Source organism: Camellia sinensis, chromosome 8, assembly GCF_055761805.1.
Source record: "Camellia sinensis isolate YWXY chromosome 8, ASM5576180v1, whole genome shotgun sequence".
NCBI classification, from domain to species: domain Eukaryota; kingdom Viridiplantae; phylum Streptophyta; class Magnoliopsida; order Ericales; family Theaceae; genus Camellia; species Camellia sinensis.
Genome location: NC_138968.1, coordinates 27,484,000 through 27,510,435, shown reverse-complemented (window position 1 = coordinate 27,510,435; position 26,436 = coordinate 27,484,000). Strand labels below are relative to the sequence as shown.

The following is a 26,436-nucleotide window of genomic DNA, read 5'->3' as shown; positions in this document are numbered from 1 at the left end:
GATTATCCATTGTCATCCCTAACTAGTAGTATAATTTGCCATTTAAAATATGTTATGATTATAGATTTTTGTTAAAATTTGGAGAAGAAAACGAAAATGTGAGAAAATTATAAAATAAAAAAAATATATTTAGTTTATATTACGGCAAACTAAATTATTATGGCAAATGTTAGGGGCTGTAATAATCACCATCATTACTAGGGCAAATGTTAGGACTGTAAACCAAATAATAATTCTCAGTTTTCATTACTGCTGCATTAAGATCCTCCGGCGAGCTCTTTAAAGGATAAACGTCAAGCTCTCCGAACTTGAGGAAGCAAACCAACCACACATTTTGATCTCATATATATCTCATGAAAACCACACCAAAAAAAAAAAACCCAATTCTCTTACATTAAATTCCCGTACAAAACCCATGTATTTCTTCTCCGCTCTCTCCTAACAGACCTTACAAAAACAAAACCACCAAATGGGGTGCTGTCACTTGCACACCTCAACTCCACAAATACTAAGCAGAATTCCCACAAACAAACCATCACAACTATCCTTGTTCTCATCAGCTCAACCAAAGTTCAGAATCAACAATCAGAATCAGAATCAACAACCACCACCTATTTCTACCACCACAGTCACTCAAAGACAACCACCGATACCAGAAACTGATGCGTACAGTGTTAAGTTCAGGACACTGGGAGGTTGCAAGCTTGGGATTTCTAGATATCCTGACTTTGAATACAATGATGAAGGGGGTACAGGGTCTGGGACGGGGTTGAAAATCGTAGATGGTGACTTGGATGGTGAAGTTTTAGTCAATTTTGATCTAGAAACACTCTATATTCCGCCATTGACAAGCGCAACAACTAGGTTCTTGGGATTGCCATTGCCGCCTTTCCTGAAAATTGATATTGTTCCTGAGCTATTTCGAGGAATCATCAACCAAAAATCTGGCAAGGTAGATTATATACAATTCTCACTGATGATAATCATTTACTGGAAAGTTAGACAATGTTGACAGAACAACTTGATCATATACGATTTTCCACCAGTACATAATTACCCAGTATGTGTAGAGTAGGGACTTCATGAACCCAGGGACTAGTCAAGGCAAAACTCCAAATAACCCTCATAACCCCGAAAAAAAATCATAATACAATCTTTAGGCCATGCACAATCTACATAACATCAGGCATTTTCACGTTAGAATAATTCCAAAAAATAGGAAAATACCACATGCTTTCTGGATGTTAGAAAGCTCGTATTATATGTGCTGAAAAGAACGCATTATGCATTTGAAAAAGACATCATAATCCTGACTCATTTATAAAAGACGTCTAAAATAGGCTAGTGATGATCCTTCTCAGTCATAATCATATAACTTTGAGACTGCTAAGCAAAGGAGGGGGGCTTAAGTAATCATTGTTTCTGTAAATATGTGAAGAATATATACTGCAACATTTGTGTCGATAATGTTTATTATATACTTTAAGCCCACTCTCAACTTTTACTTTAAAAGATTATAAATGAAAATTTTCACAAATCCAATATCCAAACACAGCCTTTATTTTGATCATTGATGCTGTCATTAGGATTAACGGTGCTGTTGTATTTACATGTTATATAAACATATATATATATATATACACGTATGTATGTATTAATGGTGGTGCTTTATTTGTAGGTGGATCTTGAGTTCAGGGCCAAGTTTTTGTTTTCCATTGGGAGTATCTATAAAGCTCCTCCGTTGCTGGTGGAGACTGTGTTAACATCAGAGGAGTCAAAGGGAACACTGAGAAGTGGGAAAGGGGAGAGTCTGAATGAAGAAGGGAAGTGCAGGTTGGTTGGGGTGGCAACTGTTGACCCCATTGATGATTTTCTTATGGATACCTTCCTTAGCCTTCCTACGGAATGTCTTGCCAACATGAATGCTACAATCTCCTTCTCTAGTTCTTAAAGATTTAAAAACCACCATTTAGACCACTTCAATTCTTAAAGATTTTAAAACCACCATTTAGACCACTTCAAATCATGTTCTCTCTATAGCTCTTACTGGGAAAGCAAGAAGAAAACACGATATGGTACTTAAATTCTTTTATCATGAGGCTACAAGACAGCTTAAAATATTTTTGGAAGTATACTTTTGTTTCTTCTCTTTCCACAAATTTAAGATCCAACCAAACACAGCCTAAAGGATCTACAAGTTGAGTTGACCAGCACAAGAGAAAGAGGAGATATCGGAGATACTTCTGAAGTTATGGTTATGGAGTCTTTTCAAGATTTTATTGTGCTCCGTCATTGAGGAAGTTCTTATAGGATCAATGTCTAATTATTTTGTTTTATATGACTGAAGGAGAGGAGCTAAGTGTTCTACATCTTCTTTCACTGGAAAAACTCTAGCAGATTTTTTTTGTAGAATGTTTTCCACCAAAAACATGGAACAAATATGACTTTAAATGAACATTATTTTCCTTATAAGTATGAAGGCATCAATTCCTTCGAACATGGATTTTAAATGCAAGCAGACAAATCCTTGTTAACAAGGGAGATGAAGATCAAAACTTATATAAATCAAACCAAATCAAGCTTTTAAGTCTCATCAAATGAGGTCGACTACATAAACCCTTCTTTTCCACTCAACTCTATTAACGGCCATTCGGTTAGTCAAATTAAGGAAAATTCATATCCCTATTTATTACATTCGTCCACGTCAATCAAGGTCTGCCATTTTTCTTAACACTTCCATCTACCGTCACTGAATCACATCTTTTCACTACTGCATTTGTTGATCTCCGTTATATATGACCAAACTATCTCAAGCTATTCTCTCTCAATTTATCTTCTATCGATGCTACTCTTACCTATTCACAAATATACTCATTCCGAATTCTGTCTTTTCTAGTCTTACCACACATCTATCTTAGTATCTTCATCTTAACAACACTCATCTTATCTAAACATAAATTCATGCTCTGCATACTTTTGAATTCCGCACAAATAATCGAACACCGTTATAACAAGTGAAATCGCACGAGAAAAAAATATTTCCAAAGCCATTAATAAAGAACACTCTTACAACAGTAGTTTTAAGATTTTCTTTCTACCCAAAAGATGAGTCCTTCCCTTTCCATCCCATCCTCATCCCCAAGATAAAATTTTACAACAACGTAAATTTCATATGCTGAGACACTATATTCCATTTCTGCAGCAGCAATTTCACCTGTCGTCTATTTATTATGTGAAAATAATATTTTATTTTTGATCTTATACAATACCAAATTAATAAATTCACATAATTGGACAACAATCAGTATAACGACAATTCTTGTTGATAGCCTTTGTTAATTTGTCCACTTTTCACTGTTGTATTACTTTACAACATGATGTAGCCTAGGGTGTCTGCACTCAAATAAGTGTGGTAACAGTGGTATACATAACAGTCAATAAAGAGTTAATGGAAGCTATTGTGTTTGTTTTCAACTCACGATCTCATCTAGCCTCCTTTTGTGATCTCTAGCACTGATTTGCTTTCAAGCTTGACAAAATTTGGATCTCTGCATGAAGGAAACGTGTCAAATGCAAATAAATATTGATGTGATGGAACTTATAGAGAAAAAAAGAAAAACTAAATTTTTACAACTCGTGTTTTACCTTGGCATTTGTTTACAGAAAGTGGTAATATCAATATTATTCAAATGCAAGCCTTTGAGTAGCAACCAGAGAAGCATATTGACCCTTTCTGCTCAATAACTCTAAGTGGGTCCCTAGATCTGTGATCTTTCCATCAGAACAAAGAGCAATTTGATCTGCATTCTGAACTGTGCTTAATCTGTGGGCAATGACTAATGTTGTTCTTCCCTTCATCAAGTGGTTTAGAGCTTCCTGGACCAGGCGCTCACTAACTGCATCCAAAGCACTCGTGGCCTGCACTAAAACATAAATGTGAAGCAACTAAGGTGGTTGCGATGGTCTGTGACCAACATGTTATATTAATAAAAATATCTTTTGAATTTGTAGAGGTGGACTGCAATGGAATATCTTTTGAATTTGTTTCATCTGGGTAATCCGGACCAATCTTCCATATCACTAGCCTAATCCAGGCATATATATGTGCAAAGAGAAGCAAAAGAAAAGTGTACCTCATCAAGTATCAGGATCGGTGCATTTTTTAGAAGAGCCCTTGCAATAGCAACTCTCTGCAAATTGCAAATAAACTTCAGTACAAATCTCTCTCTCTCTCTCACATATATTATTCTTATTACCTGTCTCTGTCCTCCACTTAGCAAACCTCCCCGCTCACCAACAAGTGTGTCATAACCCTGTTTATTAAACAGAGCTTCATTAAACAACAACGAAGCAAACAGAAGGAAGTAATATGTGGACCTTTTAGAAATGAATCAGATGACAAGCCTGTGGGAGCGAAATTATGAAACCATGAGCATTTGCAGCTTTTGCTGCCTTTATCACATCATCCTTGGATACATAATCATCAGGGAGCCCATATGCAATATTTTCTCCGACAGACACCGAGAAGAGAACAGGTTCCTGTGAAAATTTTATTTAAGTACCTTTCAGGTAATATAAGAGCACATTGTTTAAACAAAGGTGCTTCACCAGAACTACATAGGGATGCAATGTTGTTCAGTTTAGGTTGTTTGAGACAAAACCCCTCAACTAGATCCAACACAGTGCTTAAAACTCCTCTGTCTTACCCAATTTGCCCCAAGTTTCTTAATCAACCTGGGCTGCGCCATGTTAGAAAGAATGCTACAATCTTATATGCTTCTACCGATTTTGATTATCCCATATGTGTGAGTGTAGGTGTGAGCATTCTTGCGAGTTTGTGTACATAAAGTTACATTCATGCCTTGAGTAGGTTTAAAGAGTAAATACTCAATATAACATTGTTCAGCATATACATACATCCGCATACATGTACTTAGTATGTGAAGCATTTAGATCAAAAATGGGGAAGATTCAGAGGCATACTTGATTCACTATTGAGACGACCCGTGCCCATTCACTCTTATCAAATGTCCGCACATCCTCTCCTCCAACTGTAACGTAACCTTTGGTTGGCTGCACAAAAAAAAGGATGTGGATTAATACTTGTCATTCTTTATGAATCCATAACGGGGAAAATGAAAATTTAAATAATCATAAAATAATGAGAAGAAATAAACCTCATAGAAACGTGCCAATAGCTGTACTATAGTACTTTTCCCTGCACCACTTGGGCCCACTAGAGCAGTTACAGTTCCACATTTTAGCATTAGATTAAGACCGTTCAGGATTTCCACATCAGGCCTCAAAGGATAAGAGAAGTGCACATCTGTATAAAACAATGGAGACCCATTGTTAGGTGTAGTGAAACAAGTGTTAAATGAATTTACCACAAACATTTTCCACTACAAAAAGTGGATTAGGCTTGATCTTGCAAACAAAGCAGGAAAAGCAAAAAAAAAAAAAAAACTACAGGACATTCCCAAGATTAAGCATTTTTTTTACACCATGCTAACCAATTCAAATCTTTAGTGTTTCAAAAAGCAGGTAGAAAGAAGAAAGATATATTATAGACAAGGTTTCCCTCATAAAAGCAAACTTCCTCACAAAAAATGTACGCAGCCTCACTCCCATTATGGAGAAGCTATTTCCTTGACTCAAACCCGCACCACATGAGACACTAATGGCAAGCCTTATCATTAGGCTAAGTTGCCCTTTTACATTGCCTTAAAAAGTGATGATATACTTAAATTTGCATTTTTGGAAAATGTAAGAAGTTCTGTCTTTCACTGTGCTTGAAAACAAACATGTAAAGTGAATCAAGATACCTTCAAGACACAGATCACCAGACCAGGCTAGGGTACCCAGGCTGCTAGTTGATTTCAAAGATGACATGTAATGCATATTAAGAGATTGATTATTCCTATCAGAATCACTGACAAAGAACAATCCAAAATTCTTATCATGTACTTCTTGACGCTTGATGTCTCTTTCCAAACCATAGGCCAGGGCTTCATCAATTTCAGCCCCAGCTAAAACAGAGTTAATCCTCTCTGCAGCAGCAAAAGCTCCACGAAGATCTCCAAATGTGTTAACCAGCCCTTGAACCTGAGGTGTGTTGTGTCATGTAGCATTAAAAAAAAAAAAAAAAAACGCCCAATTAGTACACATTAATGTGTGTTTAGGAGGGAAAAGATTGAATACACACCTAACATTTGGCATAATGCACAAAGTGGTGTCTCCAAGACTTGAACTCATAATCTCAAGGTTATTAGGTCAAGTCTTAACCATTGAACCAATGGTCACCCCTTAATGTTGTGTCATGCAGCATATAGAATTAAAAAAACAGCATAAAGGTGTGAAGCAGAAAAAGAACGACTTACAGCAAAAGTTAATGTTAATGTATATCCAATAAAAGAAACCACAATTCCTGCAGATAGTTCGCCCTGCATCATGCATAAATCATTAAAAAATGCTTATTCAACAAAGAAATAAACAAAAACTTGGATCTGAAAATCCCATGTATGAGTGCAACATCGTAGCAAACTGCCAACCATTAACTAAGATGTGTAATGAAAACATTTGCTCATAAGATGAATTAAGTATAATACTGTGAAAATAATTTTGCTTTGAGGAGGATGCAAAAACCTAATCACATAAATTTTATAAGGACACGAAAAAAGGTATCACTAGATTGAAGTACTTACCGCCTTTACTTTGCTGCCTCCAAGACAAAACAAGGCCAACAAAGAAATATAAACTGCAACACTAGTGAGAGATTCATTTATGGATTTGAAAGTCCCAAGCTTTATGCCACTAGTCTGATAAGCAAGGACCTGCCAAGCTCCACAATAGTAGATTCTAAGTTCGTAGACAGCAATAATATCTGCCTGTAGACAGATGTTTCGCAGAATGTTAGCATTATGGGAATTTAAATAAGAACCCATGTCTGACCTGGTTACCAAACATTGACATTTGACGTTTTTCTCCACCAAAGGATCTTACCTGCAGTATAAATCATACTGATTTTATCATTGCATGTACATCCAAGCATTGATCCATCTTTCCATCTCAAAACTAGATGCTTTAATGGAAAACGGAGAACATTCTAACTTCTGACAAGGATTCACTATATAAACCCCACATGCACAAAAAGTAGATCTCTGTAGCAGAGCATTTAGAAACTTACAGTACGAATAGCAGAAAAAGTTTCATTTACACAATCAGCTATCAATGCTTGGGCCATGCCGTGAGCTTTAAAAATAGGCACAGTCGACCGCTTGTATATAGCTGAAAATTCATAACACTCAGCAGCAGCAAGAAAATATGAACCAATTGCAAAAGGAAGAAAAACTTCCTAAACTAGAATCTCTTGACAATTGCAGAATAATCATGAGTTGATTTAGAGCAACAAGGTTCACTGAACATGAGCTTAAACAATTATCAACTGGCAAGCTGAAATGTGAATAAACATGGAATAGCGAATGTGTGAGCTTAAGAAATTATCTATTATATGTAGAAATGTCATAAAACATGGTATAGTGAAACTCCAATTATACATTTGGGGGAAAAACATATACAAAGCTGAGATAAATACTTAAAGATGGCTCAAGATAAATCTTTGTCAAATCTTGCAATCAAGCCAAGGATCCAAGTCGTACAACTACTAATGAAGTTTGGAAATTTCTTAAGCACGGGCAAGGAGATGGCTACAATATTACTTAGAATATCCTAGCCTCTTGGGTTATGAGGGATGTGATTTTTTATTTCCTGTTGAGACCTAGACTTTCAGGTTGTGATAGTATATATATTTAGTCTTGGAATCACTTGATGTCACCTCTTGGAGCTAGAGGTTTGTTTGCCTCTTTGGTTTTTTATTGAAACCATCATATATCTTTCTTTTGTGGTAATAAAGCTCAATCAAAATATATATATATACTAACCCTTTTACCAAGAATTTAGCATCCCCATAAGGTAGACACCTCAATTTTAGAAAGAATGTGGTAAGCAGCATGATTGTCTGACACTTCAAAGTGACAGTTGTTCAAAGTTAGATTGACATTTTCAGCATATAAAAACAGATTGCTGATCATGGACAAGTGTGATGGACACTCTCTTACAGGCACCAGCAACAAAGAGGGCTTTTTAGGGATGAATATTGTTAGTCCTTTCTCAAATCATGGAGTTTTCTACATTCATAAATGGGAAAAGAAACTAAGAGTTTGGGGTCAAAATACACATAAGGTGTACTTTACCTCCTCTGTGGTGGGCATATCAGTACCCTACAAAGGCAAAAGCACACAATGCATTGGCCGTGGACCTGGATACCTGATGTAATATTAAAGTTTCTCAGTGTTCACATACGCTGCAGAATTGGATCTTCATTAATTATCTCTCATTACCCCAGGTCCTCCATGTAGCACTTTGAAAATCAATGCCTCCCCAGACAGATAGCAGGGCTAGAGGAGCTCCTTGATTTCAGTGCAGATCATAAGGTGATTATCACATTATAGGATTCTACAGGTTCAGTGGCAAAAATAAAATAAAATTATTAGTGACCAACATCATACTAACTTATAATCAAGATAAATACAGGCACGAGTCATATCAAAAAGGCTCCTTAGTTGTTGTCCTTCCCACAGCTTTGTTTAGGCTTCAAACTTATTGTACTTGTTTACCCAGTCAATAGAAACATCGTCAATTAGACAATTACCCAACATCTTAATGCATATAAATCTACAGCTTAAGATTTCCAAGAATTTGTAAAATACAAAAAAGAAGAAAACAAAACCGTAGACAGATTTTCTGTCGCATGTTTATGGTGAAGGAAAACAACATGAAATTCAAAGACATATTACAGAACAAACTATTACTTTCTAATAAAATTTCTTTTGTTGCCAATCAAAAAAAACAAAAAACAAAAAATTACCAACTAAAACAGACACCATAAGCATAAGTAACCCCAGAAGTGGTGCAAGTTCGGGGGATAGAGTGAACAGGATGCAGATTGTTCCAACCACCTACAAGAGAAACAAAAGTCAGAGATGGTAGAATGACCATCATACAGAATTTCCACCCAAAAAAATGAAAAAACACAATACGGTTTCAAAAACTGGTAAATCTTGTCTCATACTAAGTGCAACTCAAAAAATAATATGGTTGTAAATAAAATAAAATAAAAATTGGATAAGTTGTCACTTTTGAAGTGAAATTCATTATAGTTACAAAGAATTAATATACATGCTTAACTGTGTCCAACATAAAGCTCACGTTTGCTTAGTGAAGAGTAGCTTGCCTCAGAAAGTGCCCTGAATCCACGATCCCTTGATATGTTTTCACTCACAATGTCTTTAAGAGAACCCAAATCAGATGTTATTAATGCAGTGAGTTCACCAACCTGTCACAAGGAAACCACAAGTTCTCAGTTGTGTTGTAACTACAATTATTAGTGAGTGAAATGTCATTTTGAGCAGGATAGTCAAATAGGGCTGGGCAAGCCCAAAGCCAGCCCACTCAGCCTGAACTTTTTTCAAGCTAAGCTTTGGCAAGTTTGGGACAGGCCAACCTTGGTCAATAAATTAAGCCTAAATCAAATTCAGACTGGACTTAGCCAAGCTTAGACCCGGCCTGTACTTTGGTGTAATTAAAATTTATTACTTTTATTTATATGCAAATAAATGTGTTTATTTAAATTAAACATATTAATGTGTTGATTTATTGGTTAATACTTAATAGCTTATGCTGGAAATTTGTGTTAATGTATATAATATGATAGTGGTGTTGGTGAAGGATAGTGGCATGTATAGAATATGATAGTGGTGTTGGTGGTAGATAGTGGCATGTATATAATATGATAGTGGTGTTGGTAAAGGATAGTGGCATGTATAGAATATGATAGTGGTGTTGGTGGTAGATAATGGCATGTATATAATATGATAGTGGTAGATAGTGGTAATATATAATATGTAAGTGGCATATAATGGGTTATAATGATGTTTGTAATATCTCCTATATAAGGAGTGTCATTTGGTTTTGTAAGATAAGAAGTTTTGAATATAACAGAAATATATTCCTTCTTCCTCATATTTTCGGAGTTCTTCTTCCTCATATTTTCTAAGTTGGTATCAGAGCAACAAAAAACACAGCAGCCCTAAAACCGTCATAGCCATGTCGGAAGTCACGTCCGAAACCACTTCAACCCCTGCCGCTGCCATTCCGGTGAAAACGTCCAACTCTCACTCTGTCCAAATCACCACCATCCGCCTAAATGGTGATAATTTTCTCCGCTGGTCACAATCTGTCCGGATGTATATCCGTGGGCAAGGAAAGATCGGTTACATCACTGGCGACAAGAAGGCTCCTGCTGTTAATGATCCGCTATTCAACAGTTGGGACGCTAAAAACTCCATGGTTATGACATGGTTGGTCAATTCCATGGAGGAGGATATAAGCTCTAATTACATGTGCTATACTACTGCACAAGAATTGTGGGATAATGTTAGTCAGATGTATTCTGACCTAGGAAATCAATCTCAAGTTTTCGAATTAACTTTGAAGTTGGGAGAGATTCGTCAAGGAGATGATTCCGTCACCAAATATTTCAATTCGTTGAAAAGGTTGTGGCAGGATCTTGACATCTTCAACACATACGAATGGAAATCGGTTGACGACTGCAACCACCACAAGAAAACTGTGGAAGACAGCCGTATTTACAAGTTTCTTGCCGGCCTCAACATTGAGTTCGATGAAGTGCGAGGAAGAATTATTGGCAGACCTCCTCTCCCATCCATTGGCGAAGTATTTGCCGAAGTCAGAAGGGAAGAGAGCCGAAGGAGCGTCATGCTTAAGAAAAAAGGTACTGGTGAATCAATTGAAATTTCTGCTTTAATTAGCGATGTTGCGGCCAACAAGGCTGCAAATTACCAGCGCAGGTTTGATGATAAGCCACGGGTCTGGTGTGATTTTTGCAACAAGCCTCGCCATACACGCGAAACGTGTTGGAAGATCCATGGCAAACCTGTCAATTGGAAAAGCAGCAAACAAGGAGAGAAAAATCGTGGCTTTCCTACCGCTAATGAAGCCGATTCAGGTCCCTTCAACAAAGAGCAGATTGATCAACTCTTAAAGCTGATAAAATCCAACTCCTCATCCGGTACTCCTAGTGTTTTGTTGGCACAAACAGGTAGAAATCCTAAAGCCTTCTCTTGCCTAAACTTCTCTCCGTGGATCATAGATTCCGGTGCCTCCGATCACATGACTAGTTTTTCCCATTTATTTAGTACCTATTTCCCTTGTTCTGGTCATGACAAAATCAGAATAGCCGATGGTAGTTTTTCACCTATTGCAGGAAAAGGATTTATTAAACTAACTGAGAAAATTAATCTCAATGCTGTTCTTCACGTCCCCAACTTAGCCTGTAACCTTTTGTCTGTCAGTAAACTATCTAAGGATTCTAATTGTCGTGTTACATTTTTTGAATCCCATTGTGAATTTCAGGACCAGAACTCGGGGATGATGATTGGGCGTGCTAGGATGCTTGAAGGTCTTTACTACTTTGATGAAGTACCTGCTAGTAATAAAAAAGCTCAGAGCTTTAATAGTACTAGTTCAATCTCTGTTCAAGAAAAAATAATGCTATGGCACTATAGGCTAGGACATCCTAGTTTTCTTTATCTGAAACATTTATTTCCAGAATTATTTAAAGGGATTGATTGTTCTTCTTTTCATTGTGAAAGTTGCATTTTTGCAAAATTTCATCGCTCTACTTATTTGCCAAAACCTTACCAGGCTTCCAAACCTTTTTATTTGATTCATAGTGATGTTTGGGGCCCTTCTAAAATCACTACTCTTTCTGGTAAAAAATGGTTTGTTACATGTAAGAAATTATGTATTATTGATTTATTGATTACAAGATTGATTAATTACAATTCCTATACAATCTATATATAGAAGAAAATATGGTAGTAGGTATAGTGGAGGTGATAGTGGGTTAGGTGAAGTGGAGTGTGTGGTGAAGTGGAGGTAGGTGAAGTGGAGTGTGTAGTGGAGTAGGTGAAGGTAAAGATGGGAAATTCTAACAGCCCCCCGCAAACTCAAGGAGGAGAGAAACTAACCAACTTGAGTTTGGAGAGAGTAACAAAACAAGAAAAATACATAAAAATAAAAAAAGGATAGGAGACACTGTATGGTCGTGTCAGACCGTTGGTGAAGACACTGTATGGTGGTGTCATAATGGTGTAGAGGACACTGGATGGCGGTGTCAGACCGCTGTAGAAGACAGTTTATGGGGTCATGTCGGACCGTTGTAGAAGACAGTTTATGGGGTCATGTCGGACCGCTGTAGAAAAACAGTTTATGGGGTCATGTCGGACCGTTGTAGAAGACAGTTTATGGGGTCATGTCGGACCGTTGTAGAAACTAACCGGAATCAATGTCGGAACAGTTTACAGAGTCTTGTCGGACCCTTAAAGGAGCTAACCGGAATCAATGTCGGGACAGTTTACAGAGTCTTGTCGGACCCTTAAAGGAGCTAACCGGAATCAATGTCGGGACAGTTTACAGAGTCTTGTCGGACCCTTGAAAAAACTAACCGGAATCAAATGTCGGGACAGTTTACAGAGTCTTGTCGGACCCTTGTAGAAACTAACCGGAATCTATGTCGGGACAGTTTACAGAGTCTTGTCGGACCCATAAAAAATCGCATCCTCAAAAGGTGCGCTCAATTTTTTTAAAAAGGCGTGCCATCAAAAGGCGTGCCCAATCCATAAAAAGGCGTGCCATCAAAAGGCGTGCCCAATCCATAAAAAGGCGTGCCATCAAAAGGCGTGCCCAATTCATCAAAAGGTGTGCCATGAAAAGGCGTGCCAGGTTGTCGGAAGCAAAAGGCGCGCGATGCGCGTGGCTGCCTCTGTGTCATGGTCTTTATAAACCGAAGCGGAGGAGGCAGAAACTGAGACAGAAAAAACTGAGAGAAACCTCTGAAAAATTCTTCGTGTTGCTGAGAAAGAGAGGTTTTGCTGAGAAGATACTCTGTAACACTCTCTATAACACTCTGTTGCCCAGAAAAAATGGCTTCGTCTTCCCGCGGGCTGCTCACCCTCTTTCCCGACCTCAATGAGTCCACAGGAGAGAGAACTGGTGCGGTGGCCAGTGAACCTCAACCAAACACCGCTGGGTATACTCCGTTGAACTTTCCGATGCGGTCTGTGGAGCAAAGAATGGCAGTGCTGTCGGATGTAGAGGCCAATCAGTATACTTTGAAGGCATGTGTGGAAAGCATGACGGCGGTCACAAACCTGTCGAACCGGCTGCAGAGTAGGACAAATGAGGTGCAGCAGTTAAACTCCCAACTGGCTCTGCTCCAACGCATGTATAAGGATGCGCGAGCAGAGATAAGTGTGCTGAAGGCGAAAAACAAGGAACTGAAGCGGAAGGCCACCGTAATGTTCCGTTTTGGAGGGCCGCCATATACTGCAGTGGAGGAGTATGGGGGAGTGATCGTGCCCAGTGGAGCGGGAAACACGGAGGCAACACCGGCAAGGGCAGTCCAGGACGGAGGCAAGAAGAAGAGACCGGCGGCAGAGTAGAGAAGGGATGTCGGTGTGTGGCCATCTGCAGAAAAGAAAACAAAGCTTTTGGTGTTGTGTTTTGGTTTGGTTGTTTTTTTTTTTTTTTTTTTTTTTTTTTTTTTGTTGCTGTTTTTTTTTTTTTTTTTTTGGTGTAAAATTGTGATCGGGGTGGATCCCTGAGATGAATAAAATATGGGTTGTTGTGCAAACTTTTGTTTTTTTTTTTTTTTTTTTTTTTTTTTTGGTGTGAAAAGAAGGGAATTAAGAAAAAAAATAATAATAAAGAAATAAAGAAATAAATAAGGGGATGGTGATGAAATGATGAGCATGGGGATGATAAATATATAATGATGAATAAAAAGAAAAAATAATAATAATAATAAGAATAATAAAAAGAAAAAGAAAAAGAAAAAGAAAATATATATAATAATAATAATAATAATAATAATAAAAGGAATGGGTCACGTGGGTGTGGTCTCTATGTGAAAGACAAAAGGGAGTGGAAGAAATATTAAAAGAAAAAGAAAAGGAATCTATGTGAAAGACAAAAGGGAGTGGAAGAAATATTAAAAGAAAAAGAAAAGGAAAAGAGAGAGAGAGAGAATGGATCATCAAAATCAAACTTATCGGTGAGCTGTGACCAATGGTTCAATGAACCTCAAGCCATCAAATCTGGGGGCAAATTTATCCGCAGAAGCCACATAATTATCACGATGTTTGCTCGAAACAGCTTCCTCCCGAGAGCTTTGCGACGTGGAGGAGGTTGAGGGAGTTGAAGAAGACGGCGAAGAAGAGATGGCAGTGGCTGAAGCTGCGGCCATGGACGCTGCGGCAAGGATCCCTGATTTCTTCATGTTGTTTGGTAGCCGAGAATTATGATTCCAGAAATATAGGGAAGGGGGATTGAAGAGTGGTGTTCCAGAGGAGAGTACGGCCGCCCACGGCGGCGCGTAGGGCCAAGAGAGCGTCCCTGTCCGCCATCAGATCTGGGACGGAGATGGCATTTTTTGTTTTTTGTTTTTTTGTTTGTTTTTTTTTTTTTTTTTTTTTTTTTTTTTTTTTTTTTTTTTGCTTTGAAAAATATATATATAGATATATATCTATCAGAAGACTGAGCAGTAGAACAAAGTTTGTTAGAAATCAAACTTTGAGAGAAATCAAAGTTTGGTAGAACAATAGTGAGAGGAGAGGCTTGGGGTTGATGATTGAAGTAAGAGGAGCAAGAAGAAGCGGAGGATGGTGTGAATGAACACATTTCAGCTTCATCAAAGGGCCTGTGGTGGTTGAATAGCATTGAGAGAGGGAGGTTTGAATTGGTTGAGACCCGGCGGGCGGTCAAGGCAAGGTTGCCGCCCGCCGGAAGGCAAAGAACACCAAGATCTCTAACCTTGCTTTGATACCATGTAAGAAATTATGTATTATTGATTTATTGATTACAAGATTGATTAATTACAATTCCTATACAATCTATATATAGAAGAAAATATGGTAGTAGGTGTAGTGGAGGTGATAGTGGGTTAGGTGAAGTGGAGTGTGTGGTGAAGTGGAGGTAGGTGAAGTGGAGTGTGTAGTGGAGTAGGTGAAGGTAAAGATGGGAAATTCTAACATTACATTTATTGATGACCATACCCGCTTATGTTGGATTTATTTGATGAATAAAAAATCTGACGTGAAAAATTTATTCACAAATTTTTACAATATGATTGAAATCCAATTTCAAACCAAAATTGGTATTTTACATTTTGATAATGGAACAGAATATTTCAATGAGCAGTTGGGTGAGTTTTTGGAAAAAAATGGGATTTTTCATCAATCTACATATCGGGATACCCCTCAACAAAATGGCATTGCAGAACGAAAAAATAAACATCTACTTGAAATAGCACGTGCTATAATGTTTTACATGCATGTTCCTAAATATTTATGGGGTGAAGCAATTTTAACAGCCTCTTATTTGATAAACAGGATGCCTACAAAGGTGTTAACATACAAAACACCTTTTGATTGTCTCAAAATTTTTTTTCCTGACACGAGGTTGTTTTCTGATTTACTCGCCAAAGTTTTTGGATGTACTGCCTATGTTCATGTTCCCAGTCAATTTCGTTCAAAACTTGACCCCCGTGCTATAAAATGTGTTTTTTTGGGTTATTCCTCAAACAAAAAGGGGTATAAGTGTTTCGATCCTCAAACCAAGAAATTTCATGTGAGTATGGATGTGTCATTTGTGGAAACAAAATCCTATTTCCCCAACACTTCTCATCAGGGGGAGACAAGTGGAGTAGAAGACCGTTTTTGGGATATTTCTATCCCGCTCCCCAATGTCATTTATCCTACACAAAAACCACATCTGTCTGATAATGATCACTTAGGAGAACCAAGTTCTATGGTGCCTAGTCAAGAAGATTCTTGTTTAGGGGGAGAAGTACTACAAAATGATCTAAATCCTGAGCTTCAGGTTTATACAAGGAAGCGATTTCATCTGAGGAATAATGACCCGAATGTCCATCCTAATGACCCGAATGTCCACCCGAGTTCTGACATCGAAATTTTAGGTAATCCTATTCCTTCTATTTCCGACCTTGATGTTCCTATAGCAATTAGGAAAGGTGTCCGAAATTGCATTAAACATCCTATTGCAAATTACCTCTCCTATCAAAGACTGTCTAAAAACCATAGAGCTTTCACATCTAGGATTTCACACTTGTTTGTTCCAAGGAATATACAGGAAGCATTGGATGATCCGAATTGGAAATTAGCAGTCATGGAGGAGATGAATGCTTTAAGGAGAAGTGATACTTGGGAGATAGTTGATCTACCCAAAGACAAGAAAACAGTTGGGTGTAAATGGGTGTTTACGATAAAATGTAACGCAGATGGAAGCGTTGAGAGATACAAGGCGAGACTGGTGGCTAAAGGCTTCACTCAAACTTATGGGATCGACTATCAGGAGACGTTTGCTCCTGTTGCTAAAATAAATTCCATCAGAGTACTGTTATCTCTTGCAGTAAATTCAGATTGGCCTCTACATCAACTTGACATTAAAAATGCATTTCTCAATGGTGATCTTGAAGAGGAGGTGTTCATGAGCCTACCGCCGGGATTTGAGCAGAGACTTGGAAGCGACAGAGTATGCAGATTGAACAAGTCATTATACGGACTCAAACAATCACCAAGAGCGTGGTTTGAACGCTTTGGGAAGGCAGTTATCAGTTGTGGCTTCTCGCAGAGTCAAGCAGATCACACAATATTTTATAAACATTCAAAAAACAGTAAAATTGCAATTTTGATTGTTTATGTTGATGACATCATTTTAACTGGTAATGATGAAGCAGAGTTAGCAGCCCTCAAAGAGAAACTCGCAAAAGAATTTCACATTAAGGATCTGGGAGCCCTCAAGTATTTTCTCGGAATGAAATTTGCAAGATCCAAGGAAGGTATATTCATTAATCAGAGAAAATATGTTCTTGATCTCCTTGGAGAAACAGGTATGCTTGGTTGTAAGATGGTGGAGACTCCGATCGAGCCTAACTTGAAGTTACAAGCTGCTAAGGCTGAAGAAGTCAAAGAGAGGGAACAATATCAGCGACTTGTAGGGAAATTGATTTACTTGTCTCATACGCGGCCTGATATTGCCTTTGCAGTCAGCATGGTAAGTCAGTTCATGCACTCACCAGGGGCAGAGCACTTTGAGGCCGTTTATAAGATCTTAAGATATTTGAAAGGAACTCCAGGGAGAGGCTTACTGTTCAAGAAACATGGACATTTTCAAGTTGAAGTATACACAGATGCAGACTGGGCAGGAAGTGTTACAGACAGGAGATCAACATCCGGATACTGCTCCTTTGTAGGTGGGAACCTAGTTACATGGCGGAGTAAAAAACAGAATGTGGTAGCTAGAAGTAGTGCAGAAGCAGAGTTCAGAGCTGTTGCCCATGGAATCTGTGAAGTAATGTGGATTAAAAGAATTCTTGGAGAATTAAAGCTTTCTCACCCGACACCTATGAAGGTCTATTGTGACAACAAAGCAGCTATATCTATAGCTCATAATCCAGTTCTACATGATCGCACAAAACATATAGAAGTGGATAAACATTTCATCAAGGAGAAAATCAATGCTGGCATAATCTGTATGACCTACCTTCCAACAGGTGAACAATTAGCTGATGTGCTAACGAAGGGACTACACAAGAAGCAATTTGATAAGCTGACTAGCAAGCTGGCTATGGAAGATATCTTTAAACCAGCTTGAGGGGGAGTGCTGGAAATTTGTGTTAATGTATATAATATGATAGTGGTGTTGGTGAAGGATAGTGGCATATATAGAATATGATAGTGGTGTTGGTGGTAGATAGTGGCATGTATATAATATGATAGTGGTGTTGGTAAAGGATAGTGGCATGTATAGAATATGATAGTGGTGTTGGTGGTAGATAATGGCATGTATATAATATGATAGTGGTAGATAGTGGTAATATATAATATGTAAGTGGCATATAATGGGTTATAATGATGTTTGTAATATCTCCTATATAAGGAGTGTCATTTGGTCTTGTAAGATAAGAAGTTTTGAATATAACAGAAATATATTCCTTCTTCCTCATATTTTCGGAGTTCTTCTTCCTCATATTTTCTAAGTGCTTACATCAAGTGGTTGTTATTTCTAATTTTGGGGTCTCCAAAGAACAATCTTTTTAATATTTTTGAAAGCCAGCAGTAAATTTTTAAAAACAGTCTAGCTCAAACCCATCCCAAAGCCCATGACATAGTATCAAGGTTCCAAAAAGCGGTTGCGGTCACCGTAACGGTGGCGGCGGCGTGGTTGCGGTTGCGGTTGCGGGGTGTAAAGGCCATAGCGCAACAGTTGCGGTAACTAGAACTGTGAATTTTTTTATTTTTCACACAATTTGAAAAAAACTTACTGATACGCACATTTTTTTCCCATGATCATATTTATTGGGTTTTAAAATAAATATTGATCAATTTTTATAAATTTTTAAGTTTAATCCAATATATTTCATATTTTTAAATCACTATAAACTAAGTTTTTTACATTTTATTTTAATAAATAATGACTTTATATTGTACAAAAAATCAATCACTAACTATTATATATAAGATAAACAATAACAAAAGTAAGAGAATAAATAAAAGCCTAAACATATATATACATATATATATTAATCAAGCCAAATAGATAATGACCACACATTATTATTATTATTATTTTCAAACAATATATACATAGACACACACAAACAAAATGATTGAGTGATCGCAGTTGAATAGAATGGCATAGGTCTTATAACTTCAACAAATCAATAACATGTTTTTCATCTTCCCTCTTCTCTCTCTATCTCATGTTCCTTCAGCTTCCTCTTCATTTTCCCTCTTCTCTATCTATCTCTCTTCCTCCATTTTCGAATCTATATATGTATATATATATATATTTTTTGTATTTTTTCGAAAGAAACAATTCAGAACCGTTATGTAACAGTGTGTAATAGGCCGTTATGGCACCATTACAACAGCTATAGCAACCGCTACAGCCGACACACCTATGAATCTCAATCACACTGCAAAAGCGGCCGTAACAGGTGGCGGTAACTACCACAACCGTTACGTAACAGCATTACGTAACAGTTGCGGCCGCTTTTTAAAATCTTTGCATAGTATGGGCTGAGATTGCTATTTTTCTTCGGGTTGAGCTGGGCTTGGGCTCATGAAAATCAATTCGGGCTGAGCTCAGGCAATCCTCGACCAAGCTCATTTGGGCCCAATTGAGAGGCCTAATTATGTATGAAGAAAGGACACAACTAAAGGGAGAAATATATATTGCATCTAACAAAAGGAAAAAGAAAACAAAGATTGACAAGAAAATTTTAGATCGTGTGCAAGTCTTACATTGTTAAGGGCAAATATCCTTATAAGCATAACAGAGTAAATAGAAAAAGGGGAACTCATTGCCCAAATGACTATTTTTACCCTTAATCAAAGGTAAGCCACAATTAAAGATTTTTTAGTTTCACATTGATAGTAGTTGCAGCATCTCCTAAGGATGCATTATTGCTTCTATCACATTGTTATTTCACAGAAAAAGTCCCTTCTCCATGTACAACATCTTTCTTTATTTCCTTTCTTTGCTAAGAATTAGGTATCTTGTGTTGTGTGTCTAGTTTCATGTTTTCCATATAGTAATTTTCAATTACTGAAGTCCACATAGTCAAGTCCAATGGTTGTAAATATTAATTTCAGGTATAATATATTAATATGGCTTCTTAAGTACCAGGCTTTAGGTTTAGAAAACGATGCATTCACACAAAATATTTCGCAAATGTGAAGCATAATATGGGCAGGGGGGGAGGGGGGATGGCTTACTTGTACTTGCAAAAGTTATAGAAATGCCAAACAAAGAAAATATAAAAGCTGAGGAAGAAGAGTCACGGGGAAGATGCTAAGTTATAACTAAGAAGTTGAATACCCAATATTGAGCACTAGACACTTGTTGCAATTGCAAAATCCTGCTTCCAGAGAATTGAAAATCTGCCAAATGAAAGCTAGTAGTTCTAACTAAAGATAAAAGGACCATCTTGAGAACCACTAGCACCAGAGAGCAGTCCATTGGTTTTTTGTTTTGTTTTTGATAGCCGGGCATCCAAGCCAACTAACGTGCACCTCGACTAATCCCGGGAAACCAATCCCTCCTTCAACTTGCTGGAGCCCCATTTAAAGCTAGAGCAAATGCCCTGAGTGCAGCCCATTTTAGGCAACAACATAGGCCATACTTCTTCCCCAAACATTTTTAGGTCATTTGAGACAATAAAAGTGATATAACCTAATACACACATACAATTATTTCATCAACTTGCTTCCCAATCTGGGAGCAGTAACAAAAACAGAAGACTCTCAATCCATACCTTGTATTGATCAAAAAACTCCACCTGCAAATAAAGGCAAAATAACATATCAGAAAGGTAAATATCTATGTTTCTATCTTCACAAAAACTAATTAACATCACTTTAACATCATTTTTCAAAAGCATATTTACTTAATAACAATAATAATAATAAGGGTAATGCTATACAAATGAAATTTCTGTACAGAAATTTCATACAGAATGACATAGCATTTTATGATCCTTTCATTCTAAGTAAAAATATCCATCATTATTATAATTACAAGAATACCACTATTACATCATCCTAGATGTGTTTATCGTATAAATTTTCTGTTTGTAAATCAATTTCCTAATAATAAATTAACGAGGCTCCCCATGCCTACCTTTAGTGCATACTGAATCTCATCTACAGGTTTATAGTTATGCAACCAAAGCAAGCAAATTATAAGATATTTATTCTGAATCCATATTTGAAGTATGTGTCAGTTAGGGCAATTATGTCCCTTGTTCAAATTGTTTTTTAAGATAACTCCACATTCTCCACTTCTCAAAATCCATCTCCTTCGCATCTATCTTCCTCCACATTAAAAGGAACAACCAACTTAAGGTCAGAAAAGATTTCACTGAATGATTCCCCCTTTTGGTTCCTTCAAACAATGGAATTCCCATTAGCTTCAACACTTGTGCCAAACAAAGCTTTAAGTAAAAACCAAGTTCCAATGCTTTTGGGTCCTTCAAAGTAAAGTGTTCTCACAGAAAAACATCTTTCTGCTGCCCCCATCATCTAAGAAGCACAGACACTTCGGCTTTGCTTGGTTTGATTTTCACAAAAAATTTTGGAAAAAATTCTTTACAAACAAATTTTCAAGAATAATCAAACCAAACAAATTTTTTCAAAAAAAATCTCAAAAATTTATTTGGTTACCTACTTTTCAAAATTACTCTCTCTCATACACATCAAATCAATCATTTTTTTAAAAACTCTCTTCCCAAAATAATTTTCCAAAATCGTTTCTGAAAAAAAGGCAAACCAAACAAGTTTTCGTACTTTTTTTCTCAAAAACTACTCTACAAAAACAAACCAAACAAGGCCTTCACCTTTTCAAGCCCAAAATCCTTGAATTTCTATCTCCATAACTATTTCTTTTGAATCCAACACAGAGTTCTCTCCAGCTAAAGATCACTCCGAGCAACAAAATGCCATTCATAAGATACCTTACTCCCTTTTCATGATCATGATTGCTAATTGATTAAGAATCCCATGCTTCTCTATTATCACATTTCCAACCTGCATGGGCAGGAAAGGCAGTCCATTGCTCAGGAGGAACTAGATATCCGAAATTTGACTCTCAAGGCCTACATGTTGCACTTGGTTTGCATGTGATAGGCATATAGACAAATATAGACCGGACTATAAGCATATTGCGGACACCCTGGAGAAAGGAAACAAAAAAGAAAAAGAAAAAAAAGCACTTTCCCCAGCATATCCAACCCCATTTTCAAGTCTTCCTAAGAAGCTTCAATTTCTTATCACCATAACAAAAAAACAGAAGCAGATGGCCCACATACTCACAGGTTTAAATTCCCATGAACACAACTATAGTGAATAGACTGCATCTAAAGCTAAACCCAAGGGCTGCTAGCCACAAAATATTTTTTTTGAAGAAGAAGAAGAAGAGGAGAAATTTTATAAACAAACCAAGAACCAAAACAACATATCCTATGACAAAACAAGCAATCTAGGGGGTGGCTGAGTGATTTTAAAACGAGCATTTTACACTGAAAAAGGGTCAACCCTAGTGCACGAGGCTCCCGCCACCAAGGGGTATGTGGAGTGGCTGTTTCTATATTTCAAAGCCGCAATGCCCAAGTCACAATTGGAAAAACCTTACTGCTGAGCCAACGCCCATAAAAAAATTGTTCCCAAGCCCCAAACAAGTCCACACACTTCATTTTCCAAAAAGTCCCAAGCATTTCAACATTTGTGTTCCTCTTGAGTACTACTATAGCACAATAAACGAGAAGTCCAACGAGTTGCAAGCATTTAAATCAATATTTCCATGAAGAATGAAAATAATTTGACATAGGTTCTCCATCCAACCTAAAGAGCATGAAGCATTCACAAGAAATGAGGTCAATTGAATATCCCCATGAGAAATTTGAAAAGTGATGTAACAATCTAAGTATGACAGGATAATAAATATTTAGAAAACAAATCAATATAGCACTATGGTCGAAAAATTCCCATAGTAGGTCATCTTTGAGACCAAATAAAATTGAACTCAGATGAATTGATTGATCGTACCTTTTGAATCAATACCCTTTGAAATATCTGAGCTCTTACGTTTGACATAACCTTCTCCCATACCGTGTTCAAGTTTATAACAAAAATAACAGTGAAAATTGGCTCCAATGCATACACAACTGCAACCTTGCTAAGCACATTCCACAGAGGTTCAGGTGTTTTGCCAATTAGTACCTCAAAAAATTTCCCTGGAAAACCATCAACAACTAGTTGGTAAGCATTAGTGATGTCTCATTTTCATGCTCTTCATTCAAAAAAAAAAAAAATGGAAAAATTATTTTGAACAGAGCTCTTCATTCAATTCTCAGCTTGTATTGCATGACCTTGTTTTAAAAATAATATTCATGATGAATAATTGTTTTGAAAATAAAAATGGAGATCTCATAAAAATTCACTGGAAGTGGGCACAAAAGTAAAGCTTTCCAGTAGTTCACAAAATCACCTCACCATCTGTATATCTTAAAGTGAAAAATAAAGAAAACAATGTCCGAATCCTACTTCTCAAACTCAATTGCTTAATTTCTCAAGAACCAAAAACTTCATCACGGAAAGTGATTTTTTCTAGATTTGTTTAAAAAAAACATAATGAAAAAACATTGTCAGAAATTCCAATTTACCTTGATTTCCTTAAGTTTGGCATCAAACAAAAATGTCCAATGAAATTTATATTTTGGTCGCCATTTTCATCTTATTTTCAACTCTTCTTTTGACTTCAGGCTATGTTTGGCAGTTAAATAAAATACAGTAAGGCTGTGGATTTAGTGAGAGAAATAGAAAGGAAAAGAAAATGCAATCCCACTTTTTGTTTGGTTATAATGACAAAACACAAGGGAAAAGAACATGAGAAGGAAATGCAATCTCACTTTTTGTCTTTTGAGTTTACGTAGGCACTTTTCTTTCTCCATTTCCCAAATGAACCAAACATAACTTGAAATTCAAATCCTATCAATTCTTTCTCATTTTCTTTCTATTTCCTTTTTTCCCTTCCATTTTCCTCCTCAAATTCTTCAACCAAACACAGCCTAATGTAAATATTAAGGCTTGAGAAGAAAACACCTCCATGCAACTGATCCTAATGAAACTGTTTCTTGCTTGCCTTGAACTAAAATTATTTTTCGTTTTCTGGAAACCAGCCTCAAATGCATTACAAATTACATGACACCAAAAGGCCTAAAATTGACCCACTTTGGAAAAAATGAAGAATTTAACCCAAAAAAAATAAAATAAAAAATACTTTTTTGTAACTATTTTGCTTCTCTCACGAATCAAATGAAGAGAACATATAAAGTTTCGGGTTTCCTTCTCTACTTTGCTCTTCCTCCAAACAGAGCATTCAGGAACAGATTAACAAAAAAATACTACTTGCTTTAATTAATTCTTAGGAATTAAAATAAATAAATAAATTAGTTGTCCCGTGATTTCCGAGCAACCGAACGGGGCATAAAAGAAATTGAATAGACCTTTTTTTTTTTTTTTTTTTTTTAAGGCCTAGTTTGGCAAGTTGAAAAAAGGTCAAAAAGTTACTCAAAAAATTAAAAAGTTATCACTATTCATCAAAAGGCAAAAATTACGATTGCACAGCTCTCATTTAATTTTTTCCTACACACTAATTTATACAATTTTTTAATACATATTTTTTCATAAAAAATCAAAAAATTAACCCAAATATCTATATTTTTTTCCTTAATTTTTTAATTCAAAAAGACAAAAAATACACTTAGGGTTATTTAGGATGTCTTAAATAAGTGCACTTGTTGTCTTTTTAAACTAAAAAATTGAGAAAAAAAATATAGATGCTTGAATTAACTTTTTGACTTTTTATGAAAAATGTGTATTAAAAAATTGTATAAATAAATATATATGAGAAGATTGGAGAGGTGTGGGCCACAACCGTACAACCTGCACAAGTGAAATAGGATTAAGAAATTATTGGCTACTTTTTGAGCATTACATTGGACAGTTTTGTTCGGCCTGTGAGGATTATCATGGGTCCTATTTTGATAATCTAAACCGTTAAATGTACAAAACTCGTCGAGTACTATATACCTATAAAAAATCATATTGATCAGATATCGATAGCTATCTGATCAAATTTATTTTTTTTCAATCGTCAATTATAACATCCATTTGTTGTACATAACTGATTTGATCATTAAGTTATCGATATCCGATTAATGTGATTTTTTACAAACATATAATATTCAACGAGTTCTACACATTAACCGTTCAGATTATCAAAACGTGATCCATGATAGCCCCACGGACCGAACAACAACCATCTAAAATTACACCAAATCATTTCATTTTTGTCAACAACCACGGCACAGAAGCTGCACTTTTGTTTAGAACGTTGATTTTTTAATTTTTTTCTTTTGTGAATAATAGTAACTTTTTAATTTTTGGGTAATTTTTTACTTTTTTTTAAGCTACGCCAAACCAGCCCTTATTTGGCACACCCACAAACAACCCCTTAATTTACCTGTAGTCAAGGGCATTGAGAGAGTGCAAGTAGTGCATCCAACGAGAGTGAAAATCGAAACAGCGATTCTCAACTTATGCTGAGACAACAGGCTCGACAACAGACCCCAACTAATCGCATTACGCGGCGATTCTACGCTCTCCCCGCGAGAGCTCGAGACATCGACCTTCGGATCATTCTCTGTCACAATCGGATCGGTCGGTGGCCCCGCCGTGTAAGCAAAAGAAACAGTTGCTGAGTCCTTCGATCGACGCCCGAGTTGAGGCCGGAAAGAGGCGGAGGAAGAGGACATGGAGGAGGAGGAGAGAGAAAGTCGGGGTTTGGGGAGAGTGAAGAGAGAGAGAGAGTGAGAGGGAGAGTTGCCATTGAAGTTGAAATGAGAGGGAGATGAGGAAGAGGAGAGTGGAAGACGAAACCGAAAATCAAATGGTTAAAAGCGTATTTAGCGAAACGGAAACTGTTACGATGTTGGTCCAAGTTTTCTGGATGGATGTAGCGTTGCCGTGAAGTAACGGATATATATAACTATTTAAAAAATGGGTATGGCTTCTGTCCAGTCCGGGATTGGACTGAATCGTATTGTTGGATCCGTGGAGGCTTAATACGGATTTCATTTTGATAATCTGAACCGTTCAACATGTAAAAATCGTCGGGTACTATATGCCTGTAAAAATTACGTTGATCGGATATCAATAGCTATGTGATCAAAACAGTTTTTTGTCAACCGTTAATTTGTTCATCGTTCAATTTTTTTAATACGAAACTGATTTGATCATATAGCTAGCGATATCCGATCAATGTGATTTTTTTGCAAGCATATAGTACTCGACGAGTTCTACACATTAAACGGTTCAGATTATCAAAACAGGACCCGTGGTGAACCCTCACGGGCCCAACAGTACGGTCCAATCTGATCCTGAACTGAAGAGAAGCCATACCCTTAAAAAATATATTACAAAATGAGTCATGATAGAGACCCCCTCTAATCACCACCCCACAACCCCCCACAGACACGTGGCAGGTGGTGATTGGAGGAACAGGAAAAAAAGAAAAAAGAAAAAGAAAATGTAACCAATTAGAGAGAGAGGGGGTCAAAGGGGGTGGGAGAAAAGGGGGCATGAAACATTTTTGTTACAAAATATATCTTTGGGTTGAATTATGAAAGTGTAACAAATATATATATATATATAT

At 36.9% G+C, this 26,436-nt stretch overlaps 3 protein-coding genes across 6 annotated transcripts; 2 read left to right on the top strand and 1 right to left on the bottom strand.

Annotated features, from left to right (window-relative positions):
• Positions 1 to 216: 216 nt before the first annotated feature.
• LOC114270698 (uncharacterized) lies at positions 217 to 2,472 on the top strand. The gene is made up of 2 exons (XM_082882376.1): positions 217 to 952; positions 1,679 to 2,472. The coding sequence occupies exons 1-2, from the start codon at positions 470 to 472 to the stop codon at positions 1,949 to 1,951; spliced, it is 756 nt and encodes a 251-aa protein (XP_082738502.1). The 5' UTR covers positions 217 to 469; the 3' UTR covers positions 1,952 to 2,472.
• A 721-nt stretch (positions 2,473 to 3,193) lies between these two features.
• Positions 3,194 to 25,688, bottom strand: LOC114270670 (ABC transporter B family member 28). 4 transcript variants are annotated; one of them, XR_014337494.1, is made up of 17 exons: positions 25,246 to 25,679; positions 22,767 to 22,954; positions 20,480 to 20,503; positions 9,293 to 9,394; positions 8,927 to 9,017; positions 7,187 to 7,287; positions 6,952 to 7,002; positions 6,705 to 6,833; positions 6,381 to 6,443; positions 5,826 to 6,105; positions 5,178 to 5,326; positions 4,984 to 5,073; positions 4,405 to 4,539; positions 4,257 to 4,313; positions 4,134 to 4,190; positions 3,646 to 3,923; positions 3,194 to 3,548 (listed from the first exon to the last, which is right to left on the bottom strand). XR_014337494.1 is itself a non-coding variant. In XM_082882373.1 (17 exons), the coding sequence occupies exons 1-16, from the start codon at positions 25,535 to 25,537 to the stop codon at positions 3,682 to 3,684; spliced, it is 2,046 nt and encodes a 681-aa protein (XP_082738499.1). In that variant the 5' UTR covers positions 25,538 to 25,666; the 3' UTR covers positions 3,194 to 3,548; positions 3,646 to 3,681. The 4 variants fall into 4 exon arrangements, 3 of the variants coding, with proteins under 3 accessions (XP_082738499.1, XP_082738501.1, XP_082738500.1); XM_082882373.1 differs by having other exon boundaries at positions 3,646 to 3,918; positions 25,246 to 25,666; XM_082882375.1 differs by lacking the exons at positions 20,480 to 20,503; positions 22,767 to 22,954; positions 25,246 to 25,679 and adding an exon at positions 20,044 to 20,199 and having other exon boundaries at positions 3,646 to 3,918.
• LOC145797434 (uncharacterized) lies at positions 10,504 to 11,723 on the top strand. Its single transcript, XM_082884586.1, has 2 exons — positions 10,504 to 11,179; positions 11,494 to 11,723. The coding sequence occupies exons 1-2, from the start codon at positions 10,504 to 10,506 to the stop codon at positions 11,526 to 11,528; spliced, it is 711 nt and encodes a 236-aa protein (XP_082740712.1). The 3' UTR covers positions 11,529 to 11,723.
• Positions 25,689 to 26,436: the final 748 nt, after the last annotated feature.

Coding starts and splice junctions, on each gene's coding strand:
- LOC114270698 (XM_082882376.1), top strand. CDS start 470: ATGGGGTGCTGTCACTTGCACACCTCAACTCCACAAATACTAAGCAGA. Junction 953..1,678: donor TCAACCAAAAATCTGGCAAG/GTAGATTATATA, acceptor CTTTATTTGTAG/GTGGATCTTGAGTTCAGGGC.
- LOC145797434 (XM_082884586.1), top strand. CDS start 10,504: ATGTATTCTGACCTAGGAAATCAATCTCAAGTTTTCGAATTAACTTTG. Junction 11,180..11,493: donor TGTTTTGTTGGCACAAACAG/GTAGAAATCCTA, acceptor TGTGAATTTCAG/GACCAGAACTCGGGGATGAT.
- LOC114270670 (XM_082882373.1), bottom strand. CDS start 25,537: ATGTCCTCTTCCTCCGCCTCTTTCCGGCCTCAACTCGGGCGTCGATCG. Junction 9,395..20,479: donor AGTTTTTTGATCAATACAAG/GTATGGATTGAG, acceptor TCCTTGTGACAG/GTTGGTGAACTCACTGCATT. Junction 5,327..5,825: donor TGGTGATCTGTGTCTTGAAG/GTATCTTGATTC, acceptor TGTTTTATACAG/ATGTGCACTTCTCTTATCCT.